This window comes from Solanum pennellii, chromosome 2 (genome assembly GCF_001406875.1).
Source record: "Solanum pennellii chromosome 2, SPENNV200".
NCBI lineage: Eukaryota > Viridiplantae > Streptophyta > Magnoliopsida > Solanales > Solanaceae > Solanum > Solanum pennellii.
The window spans coordinates 16,786,179-16,812,139 of record NC_028638.1 but is presented as its reverse complement, the minus strand read 5'-3'; the positions used below and the strand labels follow the sequence as shown (position 1 = coordinate 16,812,139).

Here is a 25,961-nt window from a genome sequence, read left to right as displayed (position 1 = left end):
ATTTAATAATATAACTCCTAACCTTTCATATTCATAAGCTTCAAAATATTTAATATAAAAATTATAACTCCTAAATATTACACCTATAAAAACCCACTTTGAGACATTGCATGATGGTCATTTTATTTTTATTTTCCTTATTCTTCATTTTTTGTTTCTTTGATTTGTTAATTTCTTTTGTCTTCTTTGATCTGATTTTTGCAGGAGAGGAATGTATTATGAAAAATGTTATATATTTTGCATATTTTGATTTTGTGAGGTAAAATGATTTGACATGTCTAATTATCATTATCACTTTTGTTCTATTGTAATTACATATATATTTGATATTATTAGGTTGGATTGTTGATGATACAAATCATGATTCTTTTATATAAAAAATAATTTATTCATTTTCTTTTTTGCTTCTCTTTGTAGTTTTTTGAGATTTTTTTCTTATTCTTGTAGTTTCTACCGACACTAATTGTCTTTATTTACTTTGTAAATTTGAAGAATCGAATTATGTTATGTTGAAAACATGATCCTTCTTTCTTCTCAAATCATATATAACTAAATATTTTAAATATTTTTGCTTGATTAGTTAACTTTAATTTTATGTCTTTTTGTTGTTATTATTGTAAGGATTGTAATTATGTTATGTTGAGAACGTGATCCTTCTTTCCCCTTCAAATCATATATAACTAAATATTTTAAATATTTTTGCTTGATTAGTTAACTAATTTTATGTATGTTTGTTGGTATTATTGTAAGGATTGTTTATAGTTCTCCGGTTAAATCTCCGATGCAATAAGAGTTGATTGGTTCCTTACTCAGATTAATTAGTTAATAGAAAAAACGCCAATATATCTTATTTCTAATTTCGTCTAACAATATCTTCCTCCTCACTAGCTATTAAAATGTTATACACATATATAATAAATATAAGTAATAAAAAAATAATATATTACATCTCAATATAAAGTAAATAAAATACTACATATTAAATATAAATATTATATAGCTAAGAATCAAATAAATCGATTCCTCTTAATTTTAACGTTGCATTATTTATTATATTATTTATATATAGAAATTATTTATAGGCCAAATGTTTCAAAATTTTGAGAATTTAATCAACAAAAAATTAGATATTTTTTAATTTTATTTTAAAACATCAGTACGATTACTTTTTTTTTTTTTGATAATTTCAAAAAAATTTCTATTCCTTTTGATTAACTTTTTATTTCTGTGTCCCTTTTTAAATTTGTTTTTAATTAATTTTTCTCTCGTTCAAAATAATAGTAATTTCTAAAAATAATGTTTATTATTAGAAGCATATTTGGAGACTTTTAATAATTTGAAATTTCTAAAATGAGGTAAAAAGAAAATATGTCATATAATAAAATAAATCATAAAAATGGTGGAGGATTTTACTTAAACATATTTTTGTTTATTAAAAAAATATGTAACATTTTTTAACCTTGTTCCTCTTATTTTTATATATTTATTTTTAATTTAATTTTTATCAAAAACTCACACCTCTTCATCTTTCATAACCTCTATACTTAATTAATACTTATTAGTAATACCTATAACTTCCAACTTTATACCTTCATAACCTCAAATTACTTAATGTTTAAATTTGTGACATCTTAAAAGCACATCAAAAAAATATTTCTAATCAAATATATTTATGTTTAGCTTATTTGTCCTCTACTTTAATCTTGTAATGCAAAATCTATCGACAAAGACTGCTTTGTTTAATTATTTTTACTTCTAATAAGAATGATACAAAATAAGATATATAAAAGAGTAATTGATTTGTTTTTTTGCATGAAATTATAAGAGCAAGATCATTACTAAAAGTAAAACAAAAACAATTCTTGAAAACATTAAAATGTATTTGTAGATACGCTTAGCAGGGGGAGATAATCAAAATTATTATGAAGTTATTTTTAAATTTTAAATAAAATATGAATCATGATATCTAATAAAAATTAATTAAGAGAATTCATTTAAACATTTTGGTTAAATTAATAAAAACTACAAGCTAACTTGATTATGTTAAGATACGATGCTAATTGTTACTGTTTTAAAAAATATATATAATTAGTAAAAATACTAAGGACGAGCAAACTTCAGTCTCTTAATTACGATGCTAATTGTTTGTGTTTTTTTAATAGAATTAAATAAGCAAAGACTAAAAAAAAAGAGACAAAAAAAATAGCGTTGAAATAAATTTTTAAAAAAACTTAGAATTATAGAAGAGAATTTATCAAGGAAAAAATTAATACAAATAATCATTTCAAATATACTTATTACTTAACCATTCATCCTCCATTATAATGATTCTAAAAATTTACTTAACTATTTTTCCTACACTTTAATTATAAGAAAATATTATTTATCGTTAATAATTATAAATATTCATATTATTTGTGAACAGTTTTTTTTTATGTTTACTTTATTTAAAAAAATTCAAGAGTCTAATTATTGTTGTAAAGAAAGCTCAGAATATAAGAAGAAAAAGACAAGAAGTATAAGATAGACGAGAGAATTTTCTTATTCGAGTATATCTTCCAAATGGTGAGTGATTCTCTATTTATAGTGTTGATATATCACTCCAGAAGTCATCTAATTAATAGATACATAGTTATCTTTGAAGTTCTTATCACCTTGGAAGCACCTATACATGAACCCATTTAATAGTGGATAAATCTAATGGATAATCCACATATACTATACAATGGATTTACAACACTCCCCCTTGTATATCCATAGATTATGTGCCTCGTTAAAACCTTACTAGGAAAAACCCAGTGGAAAAAAGCCTAGTGAAGGAAAAAGAGTACACATATCTCATAATACGCTTTGAACGTTGCCTCGTTAAAAACCTTACCAGGAAAACCCAACTAGCGACAAAACCATAGTTAAGGAAAAGAGTACAACGCGTATTTCGCTCCCCCTGATGAAAACTTACTTGATATCTCGAAGACGACGCATCCCAATCTTGTATCTCAACTTCTCAAACGTTGATGTTGGCAATGCCTTAGTGAATAAATCATCAAGATTATCACTTGAACGAATTTGTTGAACTTCTATCTCACCATTTTGTTGAAGATCATGCGTGATAAAGAACTTTGGTGAGATATGCTTTGTCCGGTCTCCTTTGATGTATCCTCCTTTCAATTGAGCTTACATGCAGCATTATCTTTGTACATTGTGGTTGGTATATTCTTTTTCAAAGAAAAATCACACATTTCCTGAATGTGATGTGTCATTGATCTCAATCAGACGCACTCTCGACTTGCTTCATGGGTGGCTATTATTTCTGCATGATTTAAAGTAGTGGCTACCAACGTTTCCTTCATTGATCGCCAAGATATTGCCGTGTCTCCACATGTAAACAAATAGCCTGTTTGTGATCGAGCTTTATGCAGATCAGATAAATACCCTGCATCTGCGTAACCAATCAGTTCTGACTTGGATTCATTGGAATAGAATAAACCCATGTCCATGGTCCCTCGAAGATATCCAAAGTATGTGTTTAACACCATTCCAATGTCTTTTTGTTGGGGAGAAACTGAATCTTGCCAGTAGACTTACTGCAAAACAGATATCTGGTCGAGTATTGTTAGCAAGGTACATTAGTGCCCCAATCTCACTAAGGTAAGGAGTTTCATCACCAAGAATCTCTTCATCATTCTCTTGAGGTCGATATGGATCTGTATTGATGTCAAGCGATCTTACCACCATTGGAGTTCTCAATGGATGTGAGTTATCCATGTAAAAACGCTTTAGTATCTTTTCTGTGTACGTTGATTGATGAACAAGTATTCCATTTGACAAATTCTCAATCTGTAGGCCAAGAAAAATTTTGTCTTGCCAAGATCTTTCATTTCAAATTCTTTTTTCAGACACTCAACAGCTTCTAAAAGCTTTTTACGAGTGCCAATGATGTTCAAATCATCAACATACCAACTATTATAACAAATTCATACCCTGACCGCTTAATGAAAATGCAGGGACAAATCGGATCATTTTTGTACCCTTTCTTTAACAAATATTCACTCAGACAATTGTACCACATCCTTCCTGATTGTTTCAATCCATACAGAGATTTCTGAAGCTTTATTGAACAAGTTTCTCTTGAATCTTTGTATGCTTCAGCACTTTGAATGCTTCAGGAATTTTCATGAAAATATTGTGGTCCAATGAGCCATATAGATAGGCTGTGACAACGTCCATTAGACGCATTTCAAGTTTTTCATGAACTGCCAGATTTATGAGATATCTGAAGGTGATTGCATCTACCAGTGGAGAATATGTCTCCATATAATCAATGCCAGGTCTTTGAGAAAAACCTTGAGCAACGAGTCGGACCTTATATCTCATGACTTCACCTTTCTCATTTCTTTTTCGTACAAAAACCCATTTGTACCCCACTGACTTGATACCTTCAGGTGTTCGGATTATTGATCCGAAAACTTCACGTTTTTCTAGTGAAGCCAATTCAACTTGGATTACATCCTTCCATTTTGGCCAATCATTTCTCTGTCTACATTCGTGAACAGATTTTGGCTCAAAATCTTCATCTTGTTGCATTATGTCAATAGCAACATTATAGGCAAATATGTTGTCAATCACAACATTATTTCGGTTCCACAACATTCTCGTCGATACATAATTCATTGAAATTTCATTGTTTTCAGAAGTTCGAACCTCCTCATCATTATGTGTTATGACTTGGGTCTCATCTTGAGAAATTTCTTTCAACCCATGATCATCTTGATCATTTATTCCTTTTCTCTTTCGAGGATTCTTATCCTTGGAACCAATTGGTCTACCACGCTTCAAATGTGGTCTAGACTCATTTGCCTTAACAATTTGTCCCTTCGGCATATCAACTCAAACTAGAGCATTAACAGCTGGAATATGCAATTTGTAATCCTTGGAAGATTAGTAAATGCATCTGGTACCTGATTTGCAATGTTCTGCAAATAAATTATTCTTTGAACTTCTTGCTCACATTGGTTTGTTCGAGGATCCAGATGAGATAGAGATGATGAATTTCAATCTATCTCTTTTCCCAACGACTTATGTTCACCCCCTAATGGTGGGTATACTGATTTATCAAAATGACAATCAGCAAATCTTGCCTTAAAAAAATCTTCAGTCATAGGTTCCAAATATTTTATGCTTCAAGGAGATTCATACTCAACATATATCCCCAACCTTCTTTGGGGCCCCATCTTTGTGCCTTGTGGTGGAGTAACTGGGACATACACCGCACATCCAAAAATTCTAAGATGGGAAATGTTTGGCTCTTGATCAAAAGTCAATTGTAATGGGGAGAATTCATGACAATTGGACGGCCTAATGCGCACAAGTGCTGCTGCATGCAAAATAGCATGCCCCCACATAGACACAGATAACTTTAACTTTGTTCTCATTAGTAATGGTCTAGCTATCAATTGCAGACGTTTAATCAGTGATTCTGCTAGACCGTTTTGAGTGTGAACATGCGCAACTGGATGTTCAACTGATATACCAGTAGACATACAATAATCATTAAATGCCTGAGATGTAAACTCATCAGCATTATCTAGACGGATTGTCTTTATTGTATAGTCTGGAAATTTGTGCTTTCAATCTTATTATTTGAGCTAGCAGCAATCTCGCAAAAGCCATGTTGCGAGTTGATAATAAACACACATGTGACCATCTTGTAGAAGCATCTATCAAGACTATATAATATTTAAAGGGTCCACATGGAGGTTGAATTGGTCCACATATATCACCTCGTATACGTTCCAGAAATGCAGGAGATTCAATTCCAACCTTAATTGTTGATGGTTTAATGATCAACTTTCCTTGAGAACAAGCAGCACAAGAGAATTCCTTTGATAGAAGGATATTTGGGCTCTTTAAGGTGTGCTCATGTGAATTCTCAATGATTTTGCGCATTAGATTAAATCCGAGATAGCCTTACCGGTCATGCCAAATGATAAAATTATTAAAATTAGTAAACCTTTTGTTTACTACGACATGTGATTCAACTGTACTTATACTTGTATAGTACAACCCAGAAGAAAGTGAAGGTAATTTTTCATGCACAATTTTCTTCTCTACATTAATTGTAGTAATCTAAAGGTATTCAACCTTTCCTTCATTAGTCGTCTCAACATGATAGACATTTTGGCGAATAACTTTGAAACTTAATAAGTTACTTTGAGACTTAGTACAATATAATGCATTATCAATGCTTAATATTGTCCCTCCAGGTAGTAATAAGGTCGCTCTTTCAGAGCCCTCAATTAATTTTGTACTACCTGATATTGTGTTGACATATGCCATTTTCATAGCCAAATTAGAAAAGTATTTCTTTTCTTTTAATATTGTATGCGTTGTAGCACTATCAAGAAGGCATACATCTCCATTTCTCATCTTGAATCCAACTGACAACTGGGGATTTCTATTAATTTTCATTAAAATAAAATACATTAAAAGAATGAAGAAACAAAATTAACAACGGAAATTTAAATACTTCAACATGAATAACATAATAATTAAAAACACATACGTAAAAAATTATATAAAATATTAACAGACTTCATTCCCCAGCTAAAAGATCAAACATCAGTTTCGATCTCCAAGGAAGTCATCAACTTCCATATGAGTAATGTTACCAAGGCCATAAAAAACATCATCCTTTAAAGCCAAATTTGCTTCAACATCCTTATCATATTTCTGAGATGTTCCCGACTTATCATCATCTTTAAGAGTCATATGTGACTCAGCTCGAGCATTGGAAGAGGAAACACCGATTTTATTTTCTTTCTTTTTAAAGGAATTTTGATAGAGCCTTACAAAATGCTCATGTGTGCGACATTCATTCTTCCAATGGCCTTTCATGCCACAACGACGACAATTACTTTTTGAGGGGTTATTTTGAGAACTCATGTTGTTCTCCCTTTTATTATGACCACCACCTTGACGATTAGTGTATCGTATTTTATCTTTGCCACGTTCCCGTGCATTATTATAGCCCCGATGATCATCTCTTTTTACTTCAGATTGATCACATGCTCCCATCACATTTGCCTCCGCTAATGGAGCAGCTCCAGTGGGACGAGCTTCATGATTTTTCATCAAAAGAGCATTATGTTGCTCAGCCACCAAAAGACATGAGATAAGTTCAGAATATTTTTGAAAACTCTTTTCATGATATTGTTGCTGCAATATCACATTTGAGGCATGTAAAGTAGTAAGTGTCTTTTTCAACATGTCCTCATCTTTTATAGTCTCCCACATAATTTCAACTGGGAGGTTATCCTGAATACATCTGAGTTGTATTCAATTACGGTCTTAAAATCTTGAAACCGTAAATGCATTCACTCATAACGAGCTCTTGGAAACACTGTTGCCTTTAGGTGGTCATATCTCCCCTTTAAATCAGTCCACAATTCAAGTGGATCTTTTACCGTCAGATATTCAATCTTCAGGCCCTCATCAAGATGATGACGAAGGAAAATCATAGCCTTCGCCTTATCTTTACTCGATGCTTCATTTCCCTGAGTAATAGTGGCATCAAGACCTTTAGCAGCCAAGTGAATCTCAGCATCGAGTACCCATGAAAGATAATTCTTTCCAGAAATATCTAATGCCACAAACTCAAGTTTGGATAAATTCGACATAATGAGATTATGAGAGAATATGTGAATTGAATAAAAATATTTATATAATACCTTTGCAAGTAGTAACTTCGTGCTGATAACGTGTTGTAAAGAAAGCTCAAAATATAAGAAGAAAAAGACAAGAAGTATAAGATAGAGGAGAGAATTTTCTTATTCGAGTATATCTTCCAAATGGTGAGTGATTCTCTATTTATAGTGTTGAGATATCACTCCAAAAGTCATCTAATTAATAGATACATAGTTATCTTGGAAGTTCTTATCACCTTGGAAGCACCTATACATGAACCCATTCAATAGTGGATAAATCTAATGGATAATCCACATATACTATACAATGGATTTACAACAATTATAAGTTTTTAGTAGAGAAGTTTTTCTTTTAATCTTAACATAAAACTTTTTATCATTCATTTATAATTGTTCATTTATTACTTATTTTACTATGCATTTTAACAATAATATATTATTTTTATGTTAATTCTATATCACTAAAAATTAGTTTACCGAACTAAAATCATGTATCATCCATTTACTTCCAAAGAATCAATATATATAGAGAACTTTATATTTTAATATATAAATATTGAAGTACTTTTTTAAGTCTTCAAATTATAGATAGCTTATCTATTACGAATAATTTTTCATATTTCTAAGTCTGTTTTTGAATTTATTACTATTTTAATTCTTTTGATATTTTTTAAAAAATTGAAAAGACTAAAAATCTCACTTCAAATTTTTAACAAAACATCAAAGTTAACCATATTTAATTTTGAGAACTCATTCAAATGGATAATGAAGTCATAAATTCTTAATTATATATTATAACTAACATAAAGGAATAGGTACTATTCAACCAAAAAAAAGTAAAGGTATTTGACCGTACTGCTAATTTAAGGTATTTATTTTTTGATAAAACTAATTTATGAATTGAGTTGAAATTACAAAGCTAAATGATAAAATTTATTAACTAATCTATTTGGATTTAAAAATTAAATAAAAATGAAAACTTTTAGATACCGCGCATAGAGCGACTTAGTTTACTAGTTTACTTAAAATGTTAATGACTTTTAGAATACCTAAAATTAATTCCTAATTAAATATCTAATTTATTAATATTTATCATCTATAAACTATATGTATATAATAATTATAACTTTTTTAAAAAAAGTCTACCTAAATTGCTATACTTTTTCTCTTCTCATAACTTTTTCCTTAACCCCTCTCATGAATAATATAATTTATGTGGATAAAATATTATGCTTTATGATAAATAACGAAATTTAATAATTTAAAAGGTGTAAATCTGCAAAATGGAGATGCACATTGATAATGTCCTCTTTATTATTAAAGAATGACTCTAGCTTCACAAACATAAATTCATTGACGCTTAATTACGTGATAAGAACTTTAATTGTTCTTTTTACATGGTTTGCTAAGTTTAATTTTCTTTTTTCGTATTCTTCATTTATTTATTATAATTTTCTAATTACTTATTGAACTTTTATACTCTTAATATTCATAACTTTCGTCTTTTCATATTCATAACCTCCAAATATTTAAACTAAAACTTTAAGATATCTTTTGAAATTCCTTCTATTTTATCAATATAAATTCAATTTTTTTATATCATGAAACCCCTACCAAGATTATTAGGCTATTATTTTAATTCTATAGTTAAAGTAGATGAAGAAGACTCTTGAATTTTGATAGGATAAGGAAGGAGTCGATAAGAACTCAGGGAGTTATCTACTAATTTTGTACATGTTTTTTCATCTATATAAATCAGTCTTATAAAAATAATGTCTACATTATATTTTTTTTCATAAATCTGTTTCTTTTTGTCTTTTTTTTCTCTATCAGACTTCTTAGTTTAGTTTTCTTTGATAGTTTTATTGTCATAAGTCTTTATTCTTATTTTGTAATTGTTACATGAAACACACGTACGAAGCATATGCTCAAAAAATAGTAAACAATATAAGTCTCAACATTGTAAATGAGATAAGAGATATCAACTGAGTACATAAGTGAACATGTGAAATACTACTAAGTTTGACATAAGCCTTTTTTACTCATAAATGTGACTAGATCAAACCCATATGTCATAAATGATAGCTGAAAATTCAATGACATCAAAAAGCAATAAAGCAGTCCATAGCCTTGCTCTCAAAATATGATGATTAACCAATCCAGTTGTAGTAGAGCAATCTCTGTCTATCCACATCCAAGAGGAGGAACGTTGGATCCTACATTATGAAACAATACAGACACATTGTGCATCAGTACTTTGATAATAATGAGTTAAGAGAAATACATAAATCGTAGGCATGATATTTGATGAACTTGAACATGATGTGCATGACAAAGTAGGATGTTGTAAATCCATGGTTCATGACAAGGTCAATGCATATTGAAAACCTTAAAAATGCTCTAAAAGATTTTTAAAAAAACATAGCTCATTTGCGAGATATTTGTTGTTAACCGACAATAAGACTATGTGATCTATAACATAAAATCCGATGTAACCTTAACACCAAAAATATAGAAACCTTTTTTCCAAGTTAGAAGTCTGTATCATTCATTATTTATAAGGTGGATTCACTAGCTAGGTCACTTAAGACAATCCTACGGGTGCACGTAGTATGAGACAAGGAGATTGCTTCTAGAGACCAACCTTTCATAATGGGAAGACCTCTATCTCGAAGTCCTCTCACTGCTAAGTAATCCCAACAGAAAATAAATAATTATCATCGAAATACTTGGAAAGACAACAATTAAAGACAATCAATCCAATCATAAGTTCATATTAGAATATCTCATTTAAAAATCATGATTTCATAAACTTGTTCCTAAAACAATTACTTATCTAAGCATTGAAATCGTTATTTCTTTTCAAATAAGAAAACCTTTTCATGAATCATTGAAATTTTATATTTAAATACCTTTTAGTTATAAATTATCAATTTCATAAAATATGCATGAATTCATAATCAATTCATAAATTGAAGTTCACGAGTTCATATATAAAGTCAAGCATAAAACATAGGTCTATATGAAATCAATTAAAATACATGTATTTGAATCAAATCGTGCATAATAATATTGAATAATAAAAATTTAGTATAATAAATTGGACCCATGAAGATCAACATGAAACCTAGATAATTTGGGTGAAATTGAATTAGAGATTGATTTTCTTTTGGAAACCAATGGATGAAAGGAATCCATTGATGAATTTGCATATACGTTGGGTAATCAAAGTCCTGAAAATGGAGGGAGAAACCTTGAAGCTTGATGAAATCCTAATTGAATTGAAGATCCTTGGAGAGAACTTGGAGAAGAAACCCCTGAAAGAATTTGTGAGTATGAGTGGATGAGAGGGATTGGGCTAAGTTTGGAAGAGTAATAAACATTATTGCGGTAGTTATAGGGTCAAAATGACATATTTTAATGGTTAAATGGGTAGAAAAAAATATTAAAACACCCTTATTAAAAATTGTCGGGCAATGTCTTCGGTTGGGCCTACGGTCCATAAGACCTTATACGGAAAATCTAGGTCAATCTTAAAACTGTTATTAGAGCTCATTAATTGGACATACTTCCATGAATTCGTCCTTTAGGCCGTGAATGTTTCTATGGTCCGTAGGACGTGGATGTTGAATTCAAAACCATTCCAAAATGTCACTAAGAGGTCATTTGGTAGAGTGTATTAGCAAAAATAATGTATCCAATATATATATATATATATATATATATATATTAGTAACCCCTTGTTTGGTGCATTTTTCATGCTATGTATAATTAATGATTGCATTAGTTATACACTCTATTGTGTTTTGAGAAATATATTACTAATACCATTAATTTCTATATATTAGTAATGCAAAGGATTTAATAAATGCATTAATATGGTTGAAGACCCAATTACACATCAAAAATACTTTTACATCTTTTCCACCATAATTGCATAATTGTGAAAGATACTTTTGTAAGTAAATATTTTTATACAATGCATACTATTTTTAATACACCAAAGCAAACAATGCATATGAAATAATCTATGCATAACTAATACAAGTATAATTAATACACACATTACTAATGCTTGCATTGCTAATACACTCTATTGGGTATTATGTTTATACACTCTACCAAACGATCCCTAAGTCACAATCACTTCGATGAGCACTTCCTACCACCCGTAGGAATTATTACGACCCATCGTATTCACTTGCTGAACATCTCAGAGAATTGAAATTTAAAAAAACTCAACTCAAGTTCCACTAGAGTATCCTACGAACCATAGATGGGCTTCATACAAACTGTACCAATGTTAATTCTGCAAATTTCTCTTTCCATTTTGACTTTTCATTTCCGAGATGTTACAATATGATAACAACGGGGTTAAGGAGATCAAAAATATATTCAATATAGAGTGCAGAAGCAAAAATAGAATTAAAATAGTAACTAGTAAAATATATGGAAAAGTTCATAGCAAGGATCCAAGATTTTTTATATTATAAGGCCTTGCCAGGATTCTAACAACAAATAGATATATGGAAGAAATATAATACCTTTACTTGAGAAAATAAATCAAAACATTAGATTCTGATCTTGACCTCTATATGAGTAACTAAAGATAATAATTAGTATAAACTAATCACCTTCTAAAGAATATCAAAAATAAATCACAAATATCACAAGAGAAATTACTCTATACCTTAAACTAGTAAATGTTTAAAGACAAATTCTCAAAGAACAAGTTACAAAACTTCTAAAGAACTATCTCAAATATTATTAATATCAATATGATGTGTTTTTTTTATAAGATGACTACTAGCCCTAATAAAATCCCAAAAGAATAATCTAGAACTTAATAAAATAAAACCCTAGATGGTGTGTGTGTGTGTGGGGGGGGGGGGTAATGTGAAAACTAAAACCTAATAATTGTGGCTCATTTAAGGACTTTGTGGCCCCACTGGTCGTGGCGTCTGAGTCCCTTTTGGGCTTTGTGAGTTGCTAATTTTAGCTCCAATTAAGCGATGAAATTTGGATTAATTACGTGAATGCATTCCTTTTAAAATTAATTACTTATTTTAAATATACTCTTTAATTATTACCATTTATATCAACTTCTTTAATTTTTTCTTTTTGTCTGTCTCGCTCTTTCTTTCTTTCTTTCTTTCTACTTTTCTGTGTCTCGCTCTCTCTTTTTTTTCTTCTTTGTTTCTTTCCTTCTCCCTTTCTTTCTTTCTTTCTTTCTTTCTTTTTTGCTTTTTTTGTTGCTCTTTCTCCCTCTCGTACTTTTTTTCCCTTTATTTTCGTAGAATAGTCAATAATTCTAGATTGTATAAAACGTGTATCAATAGTTAATTAGACAAGTAATATAATCGTAATAAATGAAGAGGCATAAAAAATTGCAAAATAAATTAAACTTTAATTAAAGTGTGTTACAAACACATTAAAGTTGAATTATTAAAAGAGAAGTAGTATAATCGTAACAAATAAAGAGGCATAAGAAACTGCAAAATAAATTAAACTTGAGTTATAAATATATTACAAACATATTAAAGTTGCATTAATAGAAGAGAATTAAATATGAATGCAAAATGTAGAAAACAAAAGAGCATTCTTTGATCTGCATGTAAACTGAATAAAACTTGTATCAATAATGAATTAAACAAGTAACCAATCATAACAAATCAACAGATTAATTGCAAAACGAATTAAAAATACAAAAGTGTATTACACAAGTATTAAAGTTGAGGTATAAGATAAATTAAGCATGAATAAAAAAAATGTAACAAATAAAATATTAGATAGTGATTTATAGAGTGAATTAAACTTATATCAATAATGAATTAAACAAGTATCAAATAGGAACAAATAAATTAGGCTGATTAAAAACTGTAAAATGAATTAAATTTGAATTAAACTTGTATTGAATGGTATTAAATTTGAATAAAAAGAGAGAATTAAGAATGGATGGAAAACGTAACTATGACTGACAAGACTATGATCTGTAGAGTGAATTAAACTTGTATCAATAATGAATTAAACAAGTATCCAATAGTAACAAATAAATCAAAAAGCTGTGAAATGAATTAAATTTGCATTAAAATTGTATTACACCGTATTTAAAGTTGAATTAGAAAAGAGAATTAAGAATGAATGTAAAACCTAACTAATGAAGAATATGACGATAATCAATAAACTGATAAGTAATATCAATAATGAATTAAACAAGTATCCAATAGTAACAAATCAATCAAAAAACTTCAAAATGAATTAAATGTGCATTAACATTGTATTATCTAATTCAACTTTAATACAATTGTTCAATCTAATATTCTCCTAATATCAATTGTAAACTTAACCAAACTCTCTTAAAATTGAGATATAAACTCCAAACGACATTTTTAATTATTTGTAGGAACTACCTATTCAAATTTATCAAATTCGTAAAATTCAAATAATGAATTCAAAATTGGAAAATTTATAATGACCAGCAATGGTGAACTTTCGCTTATGTTATTTTAAAGATTTAAGATTTCTGCTTAAAAACGTGATTTTATACAAACTTGCAGGTTTTCTCCCCTCTTTTCGTCTTGTTTTTGAATAAAAATAGTGACATGTACAAAAACTGATTTGAGGAATGTAGTTATTTAGATGAAAAGTTTAAAGAAAAGAACAAGAATTAAAAAGAAAAAAAAAGAAAAAAAAAGAGAGGATGAAGATAAATAACACCCGAGAAAGAGAAAAAAAAGTAAAAGAATAAAAAAAGAAGAAGAAAGAGACGAAGAAGCAGAAGAGTTAAAAAAAAGAAAGAAAGAAAGAAAGAAAGAGTCGAAGAAGCAGAAGAATAACAAGAAGAAGAGGAAAAAAGGTTGAGAAAGAGGCGAAACTTTTTTAATTCCAAAAAAATCTTATATTTAGTTAGAGTAATTGCATTGACATAAATGGTAAATATTTTTATAATATGGCATATTTATGTGATTTACCCATGAAATTTGCCTCCTTTTGGGCGGATTTGAGCCTTTTTTTTGCACTATTTTGGGCTTCTTCAAGGCTGAACTTTGGATCCCAATATTCCTACTCTTGGTTTCAACTTGGGCCACAAAATAATTGTAGCATTTGTACAATTCATCTCCCTTGAGCTTGAGATATTCTTACCAAACAAGACACATTGAGATCAGTGATGGAAGCTTATCATTAAACTCATGTGTTTAAAATCTTTTTATGGGATTACTTGGAGTTTCTAAAGCTTTATCTTTGTCCTTCAATGGAGTAGAGTTTCCTTGGATACTACCAATTTTGTACTCTTTCAAGGCTGAACTAGGAAGTCCATATATCAAGGAACCTATAGCTAAATAAATAAACAAGATAAAACCAAAATAGGAAAATAATCTTGACAATCATGGAAAGTTTGACTAGTCTTTGTCTCAAAATTTGGGTAGAAAGCAACTTATGTTATGGCTTATACTTTTTATTCTAATTTACTCAGAATTGAACCCCAACATTTTTGCTCTTGGACATCCATTTGAGCCACCAAATATTTGTCGCATTTGGACAATTTATCTTTCATACGCTTTAGCTCTTATTCCCCCACAAGACACCTTTGGATCTACGATTGAAGGCCATTATGCTTGTCATTGAACTCCTTGGTTGGAGCCTCTAAAGCTTTATCCTTTTCCTTTAATGAAGTAGATCTTCAATAAATGCTATCATTCTTGAAAATAATATTTCTTCAAATTCAACTTCAATGGGGTACGCCCTCATGGATGTTGCCATTCGTCTCTTCTTAAAAAATAATTCTTCCTCAATACTACCTCCCAAAGACTCTTCCACATAAAAAACTATTTACATAAATACATGAATTTCCATGAATCTTAAGAAGAACCTTTATATTTCAAGTTAGAATATCCATTAAGTTCCAAGTAATTGTTCCAATACCTAAGAAAGAAATCATGAATAGACCCAACAAAGAGTATTTGATCAGTAGTATCATACTTATTCACAATCCTCCTTGCACAAACATATCACGTCCTAACCAAAAGTAATTACTTGCTCTTATTGGACTTGACGATTACCGTTATGGACTTGTAGCAAATATCATCATACTCAAAATTAATACAGTCACAAACATAAGAATTAAGAGTGTAGTTCATTACCTCAACAAAGACCTTAGTTTTTTTTTAAGAATAATTAGAATATGAACAAACCAGTTATACATATACCACACTTGTTCCTATGTAGCACATGAATAAAATCAGCTCGTCTTTCCTTTCTCATAGACGCTAGATCCACAATTGCCTTGTTGAACTTTTTATCACGAGTTTCTCATTTATCTACCCAAAATAATTCTATTTACCTCTATCGTTCTCATCAACATGTACATTCTCAATTGAACATGTAGTATCGACCACCTTAGAATTATGTTCATCTAATGATGATTTTTCTATGCAAACGTTTCCATGGTTGCCTATAAGAGATTCAAAACAACTAGAACAAGAAGTAATTAAGAATGTTAGAATAAAAAATAACCTCACTAGAACATTCTTGTTTTTCTCCCTCTACCTCATGACCATCCTTTTCATTTATGCTATCATGGACATCTCTCTTTTCTTTCTAATCGATCTTACTTTTTTCATCCCTTGACTTTCCAATATCTTTACACAACACATACTCTCCTTGTTCCTCTCTTAGAATGTCAACATGCACTCCCTTAATGCTCTCTTCTTTTCCCTCTCAAAGTTTTTCATTAGTTCTGCCATATGTTTCTGAACTTCACAAACTTGAGATGGAGTTAAAGTTGCAAGTTTATATTTTATTTTGTTTTGATCAAGATGCGTTTTATTCTTTCTCCTATAATGAATATCATTCCTATTAAACTGCCATGGACTCCCAAGCATGATATGACAATCTTGCATTGGAATTATATCACTTTACTATAAAGACTAATTTTTTTTTTTGGAGGAAAAAACTATTTTTATTGAGTTAGGATAAAAATGAGAATGTCACGCCCCGAATTAGCTACATAGAACGTGGATACGGTGCCTAGAATCACATGTGACCCCAAGCTAACATTGCTTGCATATCATAAGAATACTTAAAAACACTGAATTAAGAAAGTACTATACGGAAGCTTAAATTATCATAAAACCGAAATGATGGGGCACACCCATTATTATCTGAATAAAGAATATGTGAGTTTAATGACAATTTAAATATCAAACTCCAAAGCTAATGATGAATCTAACTATGTCTAAAATAAAACGACTAGAGATGCTGGGACATGCCCCAGCTAAATCTAGGAAAAAGTGAACCTAAAAAGGAAAGAATGAATAGGAAAAATGTCAGTCGTCTTCGAAGAATGAGGACTCACCACGATGCTGCTGAACTGGGGATCAAGAATCAATCTATGCGTGATCTAGATGCTGAGGACTTGAACCTACATCACGAGGAGATGTAGCACAGAGTATGTGTCAGTTTTTGAAAGGTACTAAGCATGCATGATAGAATAAAGATGAACAATATATATAATTGAACAAAGCATATAACCAAGTAATGGTATAAGATAAGCATGATACTATACTGAAAATATTGAAAATGAACTAACTGACAATGACCAAGTTTATAACATGCTGAAACTGAATATTAAATTGTAACTGATAACCTGGTCAATACAATAAAACCGGACTGTGGAAGCTACTAATAATCGACATGAAACCACATAAGCTAAATGTGGAGTCCGATATATATGCCTCATTAAGAGAACCCAATATACCTGTTAGAGTATATACGCATGATTGGTTTGATCATTGAACTGATGCCCACAAAGGGAACTCATAACTTACATGGGCACATAGTTCTGGGACTTGAGGGTGAGTGACCTTACTCCAACTAGGTATAAAGACTACTCCCAACTAAATATATGAACTTTATAGCATAACTTAAGTAAAGTGGATGGTTCAATAATCTGATTTGAAAATGCAACATTTATATCTGATAATGATGCATTCAAAACTGAGGCATGTGTATCTGTCTATCTGTCCTAGCTAATGTAATTGAATAATTAGGATTCTGAGTTTATGCATGAATCTGGCCAAAATAATATTACTACATGATAATCTGATTAGTAACACTAAAATAACAAATTCATTATACTCTGCTGAAATTCTAGAAACTCTAGGTCTGACTGAATTCTAGGGAACTAATGGATTAAAGGAACCCACTAGTGAAATCTCACATACCTGGTGACGAAATTTACGGAGAAATATTTTGATTTCGAGGTTGGAACTAAAGAAAACCTTGTTGCATTCTTGGAGAGGGTTGGTCGACTCCTTCTCCTTCTTGTGTCCAACTTGATGAATTTTTGGAGAATGAGTTGAGCACATTACGTAGTAATTAAGTTACTAGGCTAAAACTAACCAAAACTACATATTTTAGGGGTCCAACACATAAGAAAAAAACCAAACGACCCCTGACTTAAAAGCTGTCGGGCCCAATCGATGGACTGATTGATGGTCAGTGGACTGACCCACGGTCCGTCCTATTAACCGTAGTTGGCTTTCAGAAGCTGCGTTCTGGGATCTAGACCCATAGACCAGGACCACAATCGTGGATTGACCTACGGTCCGTGGGTCCGACCGTGAACACTTTTTTGGAATTATTCGGGGAGAGTTGCAGGTGACCATCCATAGACCCTACCTATGGTCCGTAGGTCACCCTACGGTCTGTCGGTGGTGCCCGTTTGTGGCACCTCCAACTTATGTTATCTGCATTCTTGTCTGACTAGGATACGATGTGTTACAGAGAACTTCTTTAAAACTTCCATATTTTTATGTATTTGATAAGGCATGCAATGATGTAAGAAAAACACTTTTTTTTGGCCCAAATTCATTTAAAAGTGTTATATAAAAAATCTAGGATTTGCACTGTTGTTTTTATTCAACTAATTTCAATGATAAACGTAAATTAGTTATGTATTAAATTGTTTATTCATTTTTTTATTTTATAGTAATTTATTTATTACTCTCTCCATTTTAACTTATTTCTCCCAATTTAATTTAAAATGAATTTACGAAAATAAAAAAGAATTTTAAATCTTAGGATTTCAAATCAAACATATGTCAAATACAATAAAATGCCCTTTAATTTTATGACTTAAACATTTCATGTGAAAAATTAAAAAACTGGTAAAAATGATTAATTTTTTTTTAAAAAAAGTAGACTAAAATAAATGTAGGACAAATAAATTAAAACGATTGAAGTATTTTCTTTATTTCCAAGGTAAAATAATCAAAAACAAATTCCTTGATAAAAGTTCAACAGTGTATATTGTAAAACTAAAAGTATAGCTTACAAATAATCTTTTTTTGTTTTTATATCATAATCTTTTTATATCATAACAAAGAAGTAGTGTACTAATAATATTAATTTAACGTCCTCAACTAAATAATTAAGTTTCTTATAATTCATTTTTAAAATATTGACAAATTAATAATAAATTGTTGTTATTTCTTATTTAAAAATTGGTTACCTTTTATAATAATGACACTTTGCAAGGTACGTATACTAGTCAATTTTTTAATACATGAACTTTTCTTCTATAAAAAACTAAAACTTAAATATGAAAAAAAAATTCCAAAATTCTCCGTAAGAAAGAAAATCAATTATGATAATACTTTAACTTCCTTTCCATAAATCTAAAAATCAAATATAATAAGAAAATATATAAAATTATTCCCAAAATAAAAACTAGTTACGATAATACGTTAACATTCCTTATATAAAATTGTAAAATTAAAATATGGTAAGAAAAGAGATTCGAATATTTCCCCCCAAGAAAAGATCAATTATGATTATAGTTTGACTTTAAACAAATAAAATCTAAAATTTAAATATGGTAAGAAAATATTTAAACCTTTACCCAGAATATGAATCAATCATAGTAATATTTAAGAAAAAATTTCATAAAAAATATAACTCAATTAAGGTAAGAAAATCTTCAAACTTTATCCCTCAACAAAGAAAATCATTTATGATAACATTTTACTTTTTCTTCCATAAAAAAGTCAAACTCCAATATAGTAAGAAAATCAGAAAAAGATCTTAACATATCAATTATAGGTATAAACTTTTAACTTTTCTTAAAAAAGAAAATTCAAATATCATATAAAAATTAGCCAAAACCCCTATAAAAGGATGATGAGGGAAGAAAATTACATCCACACTGCTTCATTCTTATCATTCCATTGCATAAAATTGTTATAATGGTTAAATCCTAAACCATCTTCGAGTATATTTCTAGTGAATCAATATGCCTTGCTAATAGCCTCTTCTCCATTAAAGTTGAAAAAGAGGCTAAAAGTACCACGATAAACTATACATAAAAAACCAACATATAAATCTAATATTTTTTTTTCTCGCTCTATGTACTTTAGACATTTACTATGTAGAGACAAATTACTAAATTATAATTATATTTTAACTGCTTCATTTCTCAAATGATTTTGATATCATTTACTTTGATCATTCTTTGAATTTTCCTTTTTCTTCATTTTTACTATGTATCATCATGATCTAGGAAATAGTTTTTTTGTGTTTGCTTCATTAAAGATCTGTTATATTTTTAATCTTAATCCTTTGCTTTTTGTCAGGAAATATTTTTTTTGCTCTCGAGCATTTGAATAATTTCTTGGGTGGTAATTGAAAATTTTTATGACATGTTTCCTTATTTGATTCTTGGTGAATCTTTGATATATTTTGTTCAATAGCAAGTTATTTTAAATTTTGGCAAGGTTTTACTTTGATTTTTGTTTTGTATAAAGACATGTTTATGTTCTTACCTTTGAATTTATCAAATTTTGTTATTTATTCATCTTTAAAGGGGGATCTAAGGTAAAATAATTTTAAGAAATAGTGAAACTTCTAGTGTAGAAAGGGCAACTAGTATTAAGTTGATTGGTCAATAATTGACGATAAACATTGAGCTTTTTAATATTATCAACATGAATTTTGGATATCTTTCTTTTTTATATGTCTCATTGATATTTTGCAATACTAGAAAAATATTGCTTGAATCAATTTTTTAACTTTATCTATTTTGTATGCCTGACAATATCATCTTGGAACTGATTTTGATAAAAAATTTCTTTACATGATAAAAAAAAACTTTGTAACGCAATAACTAACTAGAAGGATCTCATTTAGCATAGAGAAATAGATATATCATGATATGATGTTGAGAAAATTAACAACTTATCATCCAACTTGTTTGATCAAATCTATAGCGGTTTTCTTCAGGAATTAATCACATGATATTGATGTATACATAGATAAATTATTGCCTTTTACGGAAATTGATGCATAAGATACGATTGATGCGCCATTTTAAATTATTTTAGCTCTTTTTTAATTCTTCTTAGGAGGGTGCCATACTTGATAATTGTGTGTCTGTTGTTTCAAAAGATCTAGATCAATAACTTCACAATCCTAATAATGAGAATTTTAAAGAGTTAAGTGAAAAAGAGTTAAATCAGTATGTTGATCTTATTTTCTTGAAAACCGTGGTGTTGATAGTTGTTGCACACTAATCATCGAGGTCCTGGATGTTCCTAACAAGTGAATACTTTTAAGAAAATCATTGATGAACAAGATTTCTTTAAAACGTTCACTCTTAAGAATTAGTAGGACCTTCTTATTTAGAGTGCAACAAATAACTCCATCACGCATTTAAAGAAAAAACAAGATCAACACACCGGTTAACACACCTGTCACTTAAATCTTTGGGATGAGACCTATCGAAATTGTGAAGTTGTTGATCTGGAGCTTTTGAAACCTTAGATACACCATTATCAAGTGTTTACTCTCATAAGGAATATCTAACAAGAATGAGCTAAAATCATTAAAATAATTCTAATCAATAGTGTCATATCAATTAAGCCCGTTAGAACACAATGATAACACCTATGTACGCATCAATATCATGTAATGAATTTCTCAAGATATCATTCGTGGTTTGTGTGAGCACTTAGTTTTTAACCAAACAAAAATTTTACACCTTTTAATATTTAAATATTTATTTAGGATCTAAAAAATTTATTTTTATCTTATTGTTATAAGTTCATTTTAAAATATTTGAAAACTAAACAAAATTGAGTTCTTTATTTATGCAAGTTCTGTTTTAAAAAAAAATTAAGTATATAAAAATATATGTTTCTTATAATTTTAACTTAGCAAATAAGCTACTATTTATTAATTAGAATTCATTATTAGCTAATTAATTTTGGTTAGTAAAAAAACAGTTAAATAATATTAACATATTATATCACATTATATTATAATTAATTATTAAAATATAAATAATAATAATCTACTCTCACCCTCCCCCCCCCCCNTCTCTACCAATTACCCCCACCTTTACCCATTTTATCTCCATTATCACACTTTATTAGAAGTGATACTTTGAAGGACGGACACATGCAATAACTATTGTACTACATGCTTTATTAATTTTACATTCTTTAGAAGTGAATTATATCTAACGCGTGTACTTTATTATAGTTTTTTCTGTCAACACGTGTATTGCTATGTTCATTGGTGAGCAAGCCACGTGTACTGCTGAAACAACTGTAATCCAACATCTATACTCTCTTTCTCTTCCTTCACTCATAAGCAGACTTTTTGAATCTAAATTCAATTCTTTCTCCCTCAAAAGGTAATTTGTTTTATTTTCTTCTGTTTGGTCTAGACTTTAATTCTTTTTTTTGTCTCGCTAATTTCTTTTTCAGAAGTTCTAAATTTTGGTTCGTTGGATGGTTTGGGGATATTGCCGCTTGATTGAAATGGGTTTTATCGTTTTATATTTGATCCTCCATCATTGCTGGCCTTTTGGCTCTTTTCAAAACTGATTTGGTACTCATTTACTAGTTTATATCAATTGCATATAGTCGTCAGAGGTATTAATGAGAATATAAACATGCTACATGAATAAAATTCTCTAAGGTTAGTAATGGATTATGTCAATTATTTTGATCACCCTTTTTCCTAAGACAAATTGTTCTAATTTTGATGGCTTAACTTACAGAAAAATGAATCTGAAGCTGATAAAACTCAATCCGATAGTCATTTCATGAAATTCTTTCTTCTTGAGTAATAACATGTAATAGGTTCTTTGGGTATTTGCCTTAGAATCAAGGTGGTTACATTAGTGGTAAGCTTCATTTCTAAGTATTTTCATATGTGTATTTCTTTATTGAACATGTAAGCATTTGTTTGGAATTATAGTTGAAAACATTTGATAACTTAATTAAGTCCCATTGTGTTATTTCAAGCAAATTTTAATCATTGCTAAAAATTGTAAACAAGGTTTACAGTAATTGAATTGGAAATTGTCGTAATGCAAATAAATAATAAGATTGTATTTGGGAATTTTGTTGCTAGACTATGTACATGACAAAATATATAGAACATAAACTTGGGACTAATAAGAAGAGAAGGAAAATAGCACTTCACCAAGATAGTCTAATAATGTTGGAATTCTCTCCATTTGTTATTTGTGTTTATAGAAGGTCTTTTTATTTACATTTTATTGTTATTTATTTATTTATTTATTTTGTCAATTGCTTCAACAGATCTCAAGCAACATATTAATGTTCGATCAGTTGATGATTGCATAGATCGTGAAGTGAATTTGAATGGTAATATCATATCGTTTTTCTTAAATAAGTTATAATTCTATCATGTGTTGTTATTTTTCATTCATCTATCTTTTAAATGTCAAATAAGCACTTTCATTGTCAACAAACTTTAATTGGATCCACGAAAATGATGGAATAATGTGCAAAGAAACTGCTGAAAAGGTGCATATTTAATTGATTTATCTGATGTCTTTTCAATCATTTTTCTTTAGAATATTATTTGATTTAACTTTTGTCTTTCTCCACTTGCAATACAAATCTGATGCACATTTGCTTCCATAAATACTATAATAAAGATGAAAAGGGTGAATAAACTTATAACTCAACCATACTTTCATATTGAGAATACAACTGAAATGACTCTTTGTTGATACTCCACAAATGAATTTCTACTATATTTTGAAACACTTCATAAATGGACAAGCAAATCTGATATCTGTTGTAAATTTTTACTTGAGCCTGGTGTGACTATTAACAATGGAAATATTTTTTTAGATACTTATTGGTTATTAATAATAATAAAAAAATACGTGTTACCAAGAAGGGTTGTGATGGAGGACTAAGTACTCCTTCATCCTTAATCAAGAGATCTCAGGTTCGAGTTTTCTTTTCTTTGTTAGGGAGCCCTTTACCTCCCAATGTGGGACTTCCTCCCAATGTGAATGTAAATATCGTACACTGGATGAGAAAGCACAAAAAATAAATTATAGTATGTGTTTGTTATTCTAAAAAAATATGATTAACTTCTTTTCTCCTTTACAAGAAAGATTCATAGTTACTTATTTTGGATGAGTTCTCACTCTTAATAGTTTATGTAGCTCTGAGGCATGTTTTATATGTCATATGAATTTTACTTTTTCTAGCCAAATATTCTCAATTGAAGATTGATTAAGGTAAAGTAGAATTAGATTGTCTTAAAACTCTTAACAATACTGTAAACACATTTATTTGAGTGCTCGATATAGTATGTGATTTTTTTTATTTCAAGGGTATTTGTGGCTGACACCTTATTGTAAGTTTGAGTTTTAATCTATGGAACCAAAATGTAATCCTGTTTGGTTGTGGTGCTTTCTTTACATACAAAGATTGTCTTGGAGATAAGGTCGTATTATCATCAATATTGCTTCTATGGTTGAATGTTTTTTTTATGTGAAATATATTATGTTGAGATGATGTACACAAATCTATGCTTGATCAGCTTTTGTAATGGAAAAGGAATTAGCACATTAATATTTTCAGCTTTTTTCAATGAGGCTTCGATTGTGTAGCTTCACTTGAGTTTCGAGTTCTCTTTTGCAGAAGATACAAATATTATTCAAGATTAAATTTATGTGCTATTTTAAAGACTTTCAGGTACACTCTATATTCTTTTTCTCACTCATTAAATTTTGAGTCCCTATAACAGATTTTCCTTGAAAAAAGATCTACAGTATGATATTTTGTGCACTGATAATGTTCGATGACTGATTTTTGTAATATCTAAATTTTAGTGTAATGTTGTTCTATCGATAACGCTATTGAACTTTTTATCATCTTGACGAGTAGTCCATTCAAAATGAACCAAGTTTCTGATAAAATGGACCCAAAGTTTGTTTCACTGGAAATGTCTATTTAAATTGACTTTAGAGTTGCTTGATTTATCAAACTGTGATAGTAGATACTTAAAGCTTTTACACTGTTTGAATATATAAGCACTAGGGTATATAATTTCTTATTTCCGTTTTCAGGTATAAGAATGACCAAAATGTCCTGAAAAAATTAGGTGAAGCAATATGTTGAAGTTTTTGGCCTTCTTAAGATGTGAAGGTGATTTTGAAGTGTACACATTTTTATTCTCATGTAAAACACTTCCTCTTCTTTGACACTCTTGATCTACCTTGTACTCATACTATTGGAGGTTCAATGAAGTTTTTTTAGTTTTGTCTTTTTATTATGCCTATGTATGTGTTTCTATTTCAAAATATTGTATCAACCATTGCAGTAGATAAATTGACTTTATTTTATTTTCGCCTCTTATTTTGTGTTCATAGAACTGAAAGCAAATTAATAGGCGTTATTATGTAGATCAAGAATATTATTGAGTGTGCAAAGGTATCAAAACAGATTTAAGTCAATGAAAGTAAATCATACACAACTATATAAATCAAGAATATTGTTGAGTGGCCAAAGGTATCAAAGTAGATTCCACTCAAAGATAGTTCACTAGATATGCCAGCTTAATTCAAAAACTTGCTTTACTAATTCAAACAAATTCAAAGTCAAGTTCTACCTTATTAGTTAAATGGTTACGACACAAGAGTTGAAAGTTACATTGAACTAAAAATTACAATATTCCGTAACAACTTATAAATAAAAACAAGAAAAATTTGCTTATTAAAAATTATGTTGGACCAGTGCTTAGCACGGACATTAGCCAACTAGTCCCACAATATACACCACTCTTCCTCACCACTACTACACACTATACACACCCTACACCAACATTTCCTCCCATACACACCCTACACCAACATTTCCTCTCATACACACACACATAATACAACATAGATCCTCTCTGACCCAACGGACAGAAAACAAAAAACCA

The 25,961-nt window shown here is 29.5% G+C and overlaps 1 protein-coding gene and 2 long non-coding RNA genes across 4 annotated transcripts; 1 reads left to right on the top strand and 2 right to left on the bottom strand.

The window, feature by feature from the left end:
* Nucleotides 1-6,618: 6,618 nt before the first annotated feature.
* On the bottom strand, nucleotides 6,619-7,293 carry LOC107009783. The gene has a single exon (XM_015209119.1). It carries the CDS (start codon nucleotides 7,291-7,293, stop codon nucleotides 6,619-6,621), a length of 675 nt encoding a protein of 224 aa, XP_015064605.1.
* Nucleotides 7,294-9,651: 2,358 nt separating this feature from the next.
* LOC107010774 lies at nucleotides 9,652-11,109 on the bottom strand. Of its 2 annotated transcripts, XR_003577013.1 has the most exons (3): nucleotides 10,957-11,109; nucleotides 10,348-10,389; nucleotides 9,652-9,919 (listed from the first exon to the last, which is right to left on the bottom strand). It is a non-coding gene; the product is annotated as an uncharacterized LOC107010774 (long non-coding RNA). The 2 variants fall into 2 exon arrangements; XR_001455749.2 differs by lacking the exon at nucleotides 10,348-10,389.
* An 11,238-nt stretch (nucleotides 11,110-22,347) lies between these two features.
* LOC114076175 lies at nucleotides 22,348-25,307 on the top strand. The gene is made up of 4 exons (XR_003577012.1): nucleotides 22,348-22,395; nucleotides 23,312-23,377; nucleotides 24,677-24,730; nucleotides 25,105-25,307. It is a non-coding gene; the product is annotated as an uncharacterized LOC114076175 (long non-coding RNA).
* The last annotated feature ends 654 nt before the right edge of the window (nucleotides 25,308-25,961 follow it).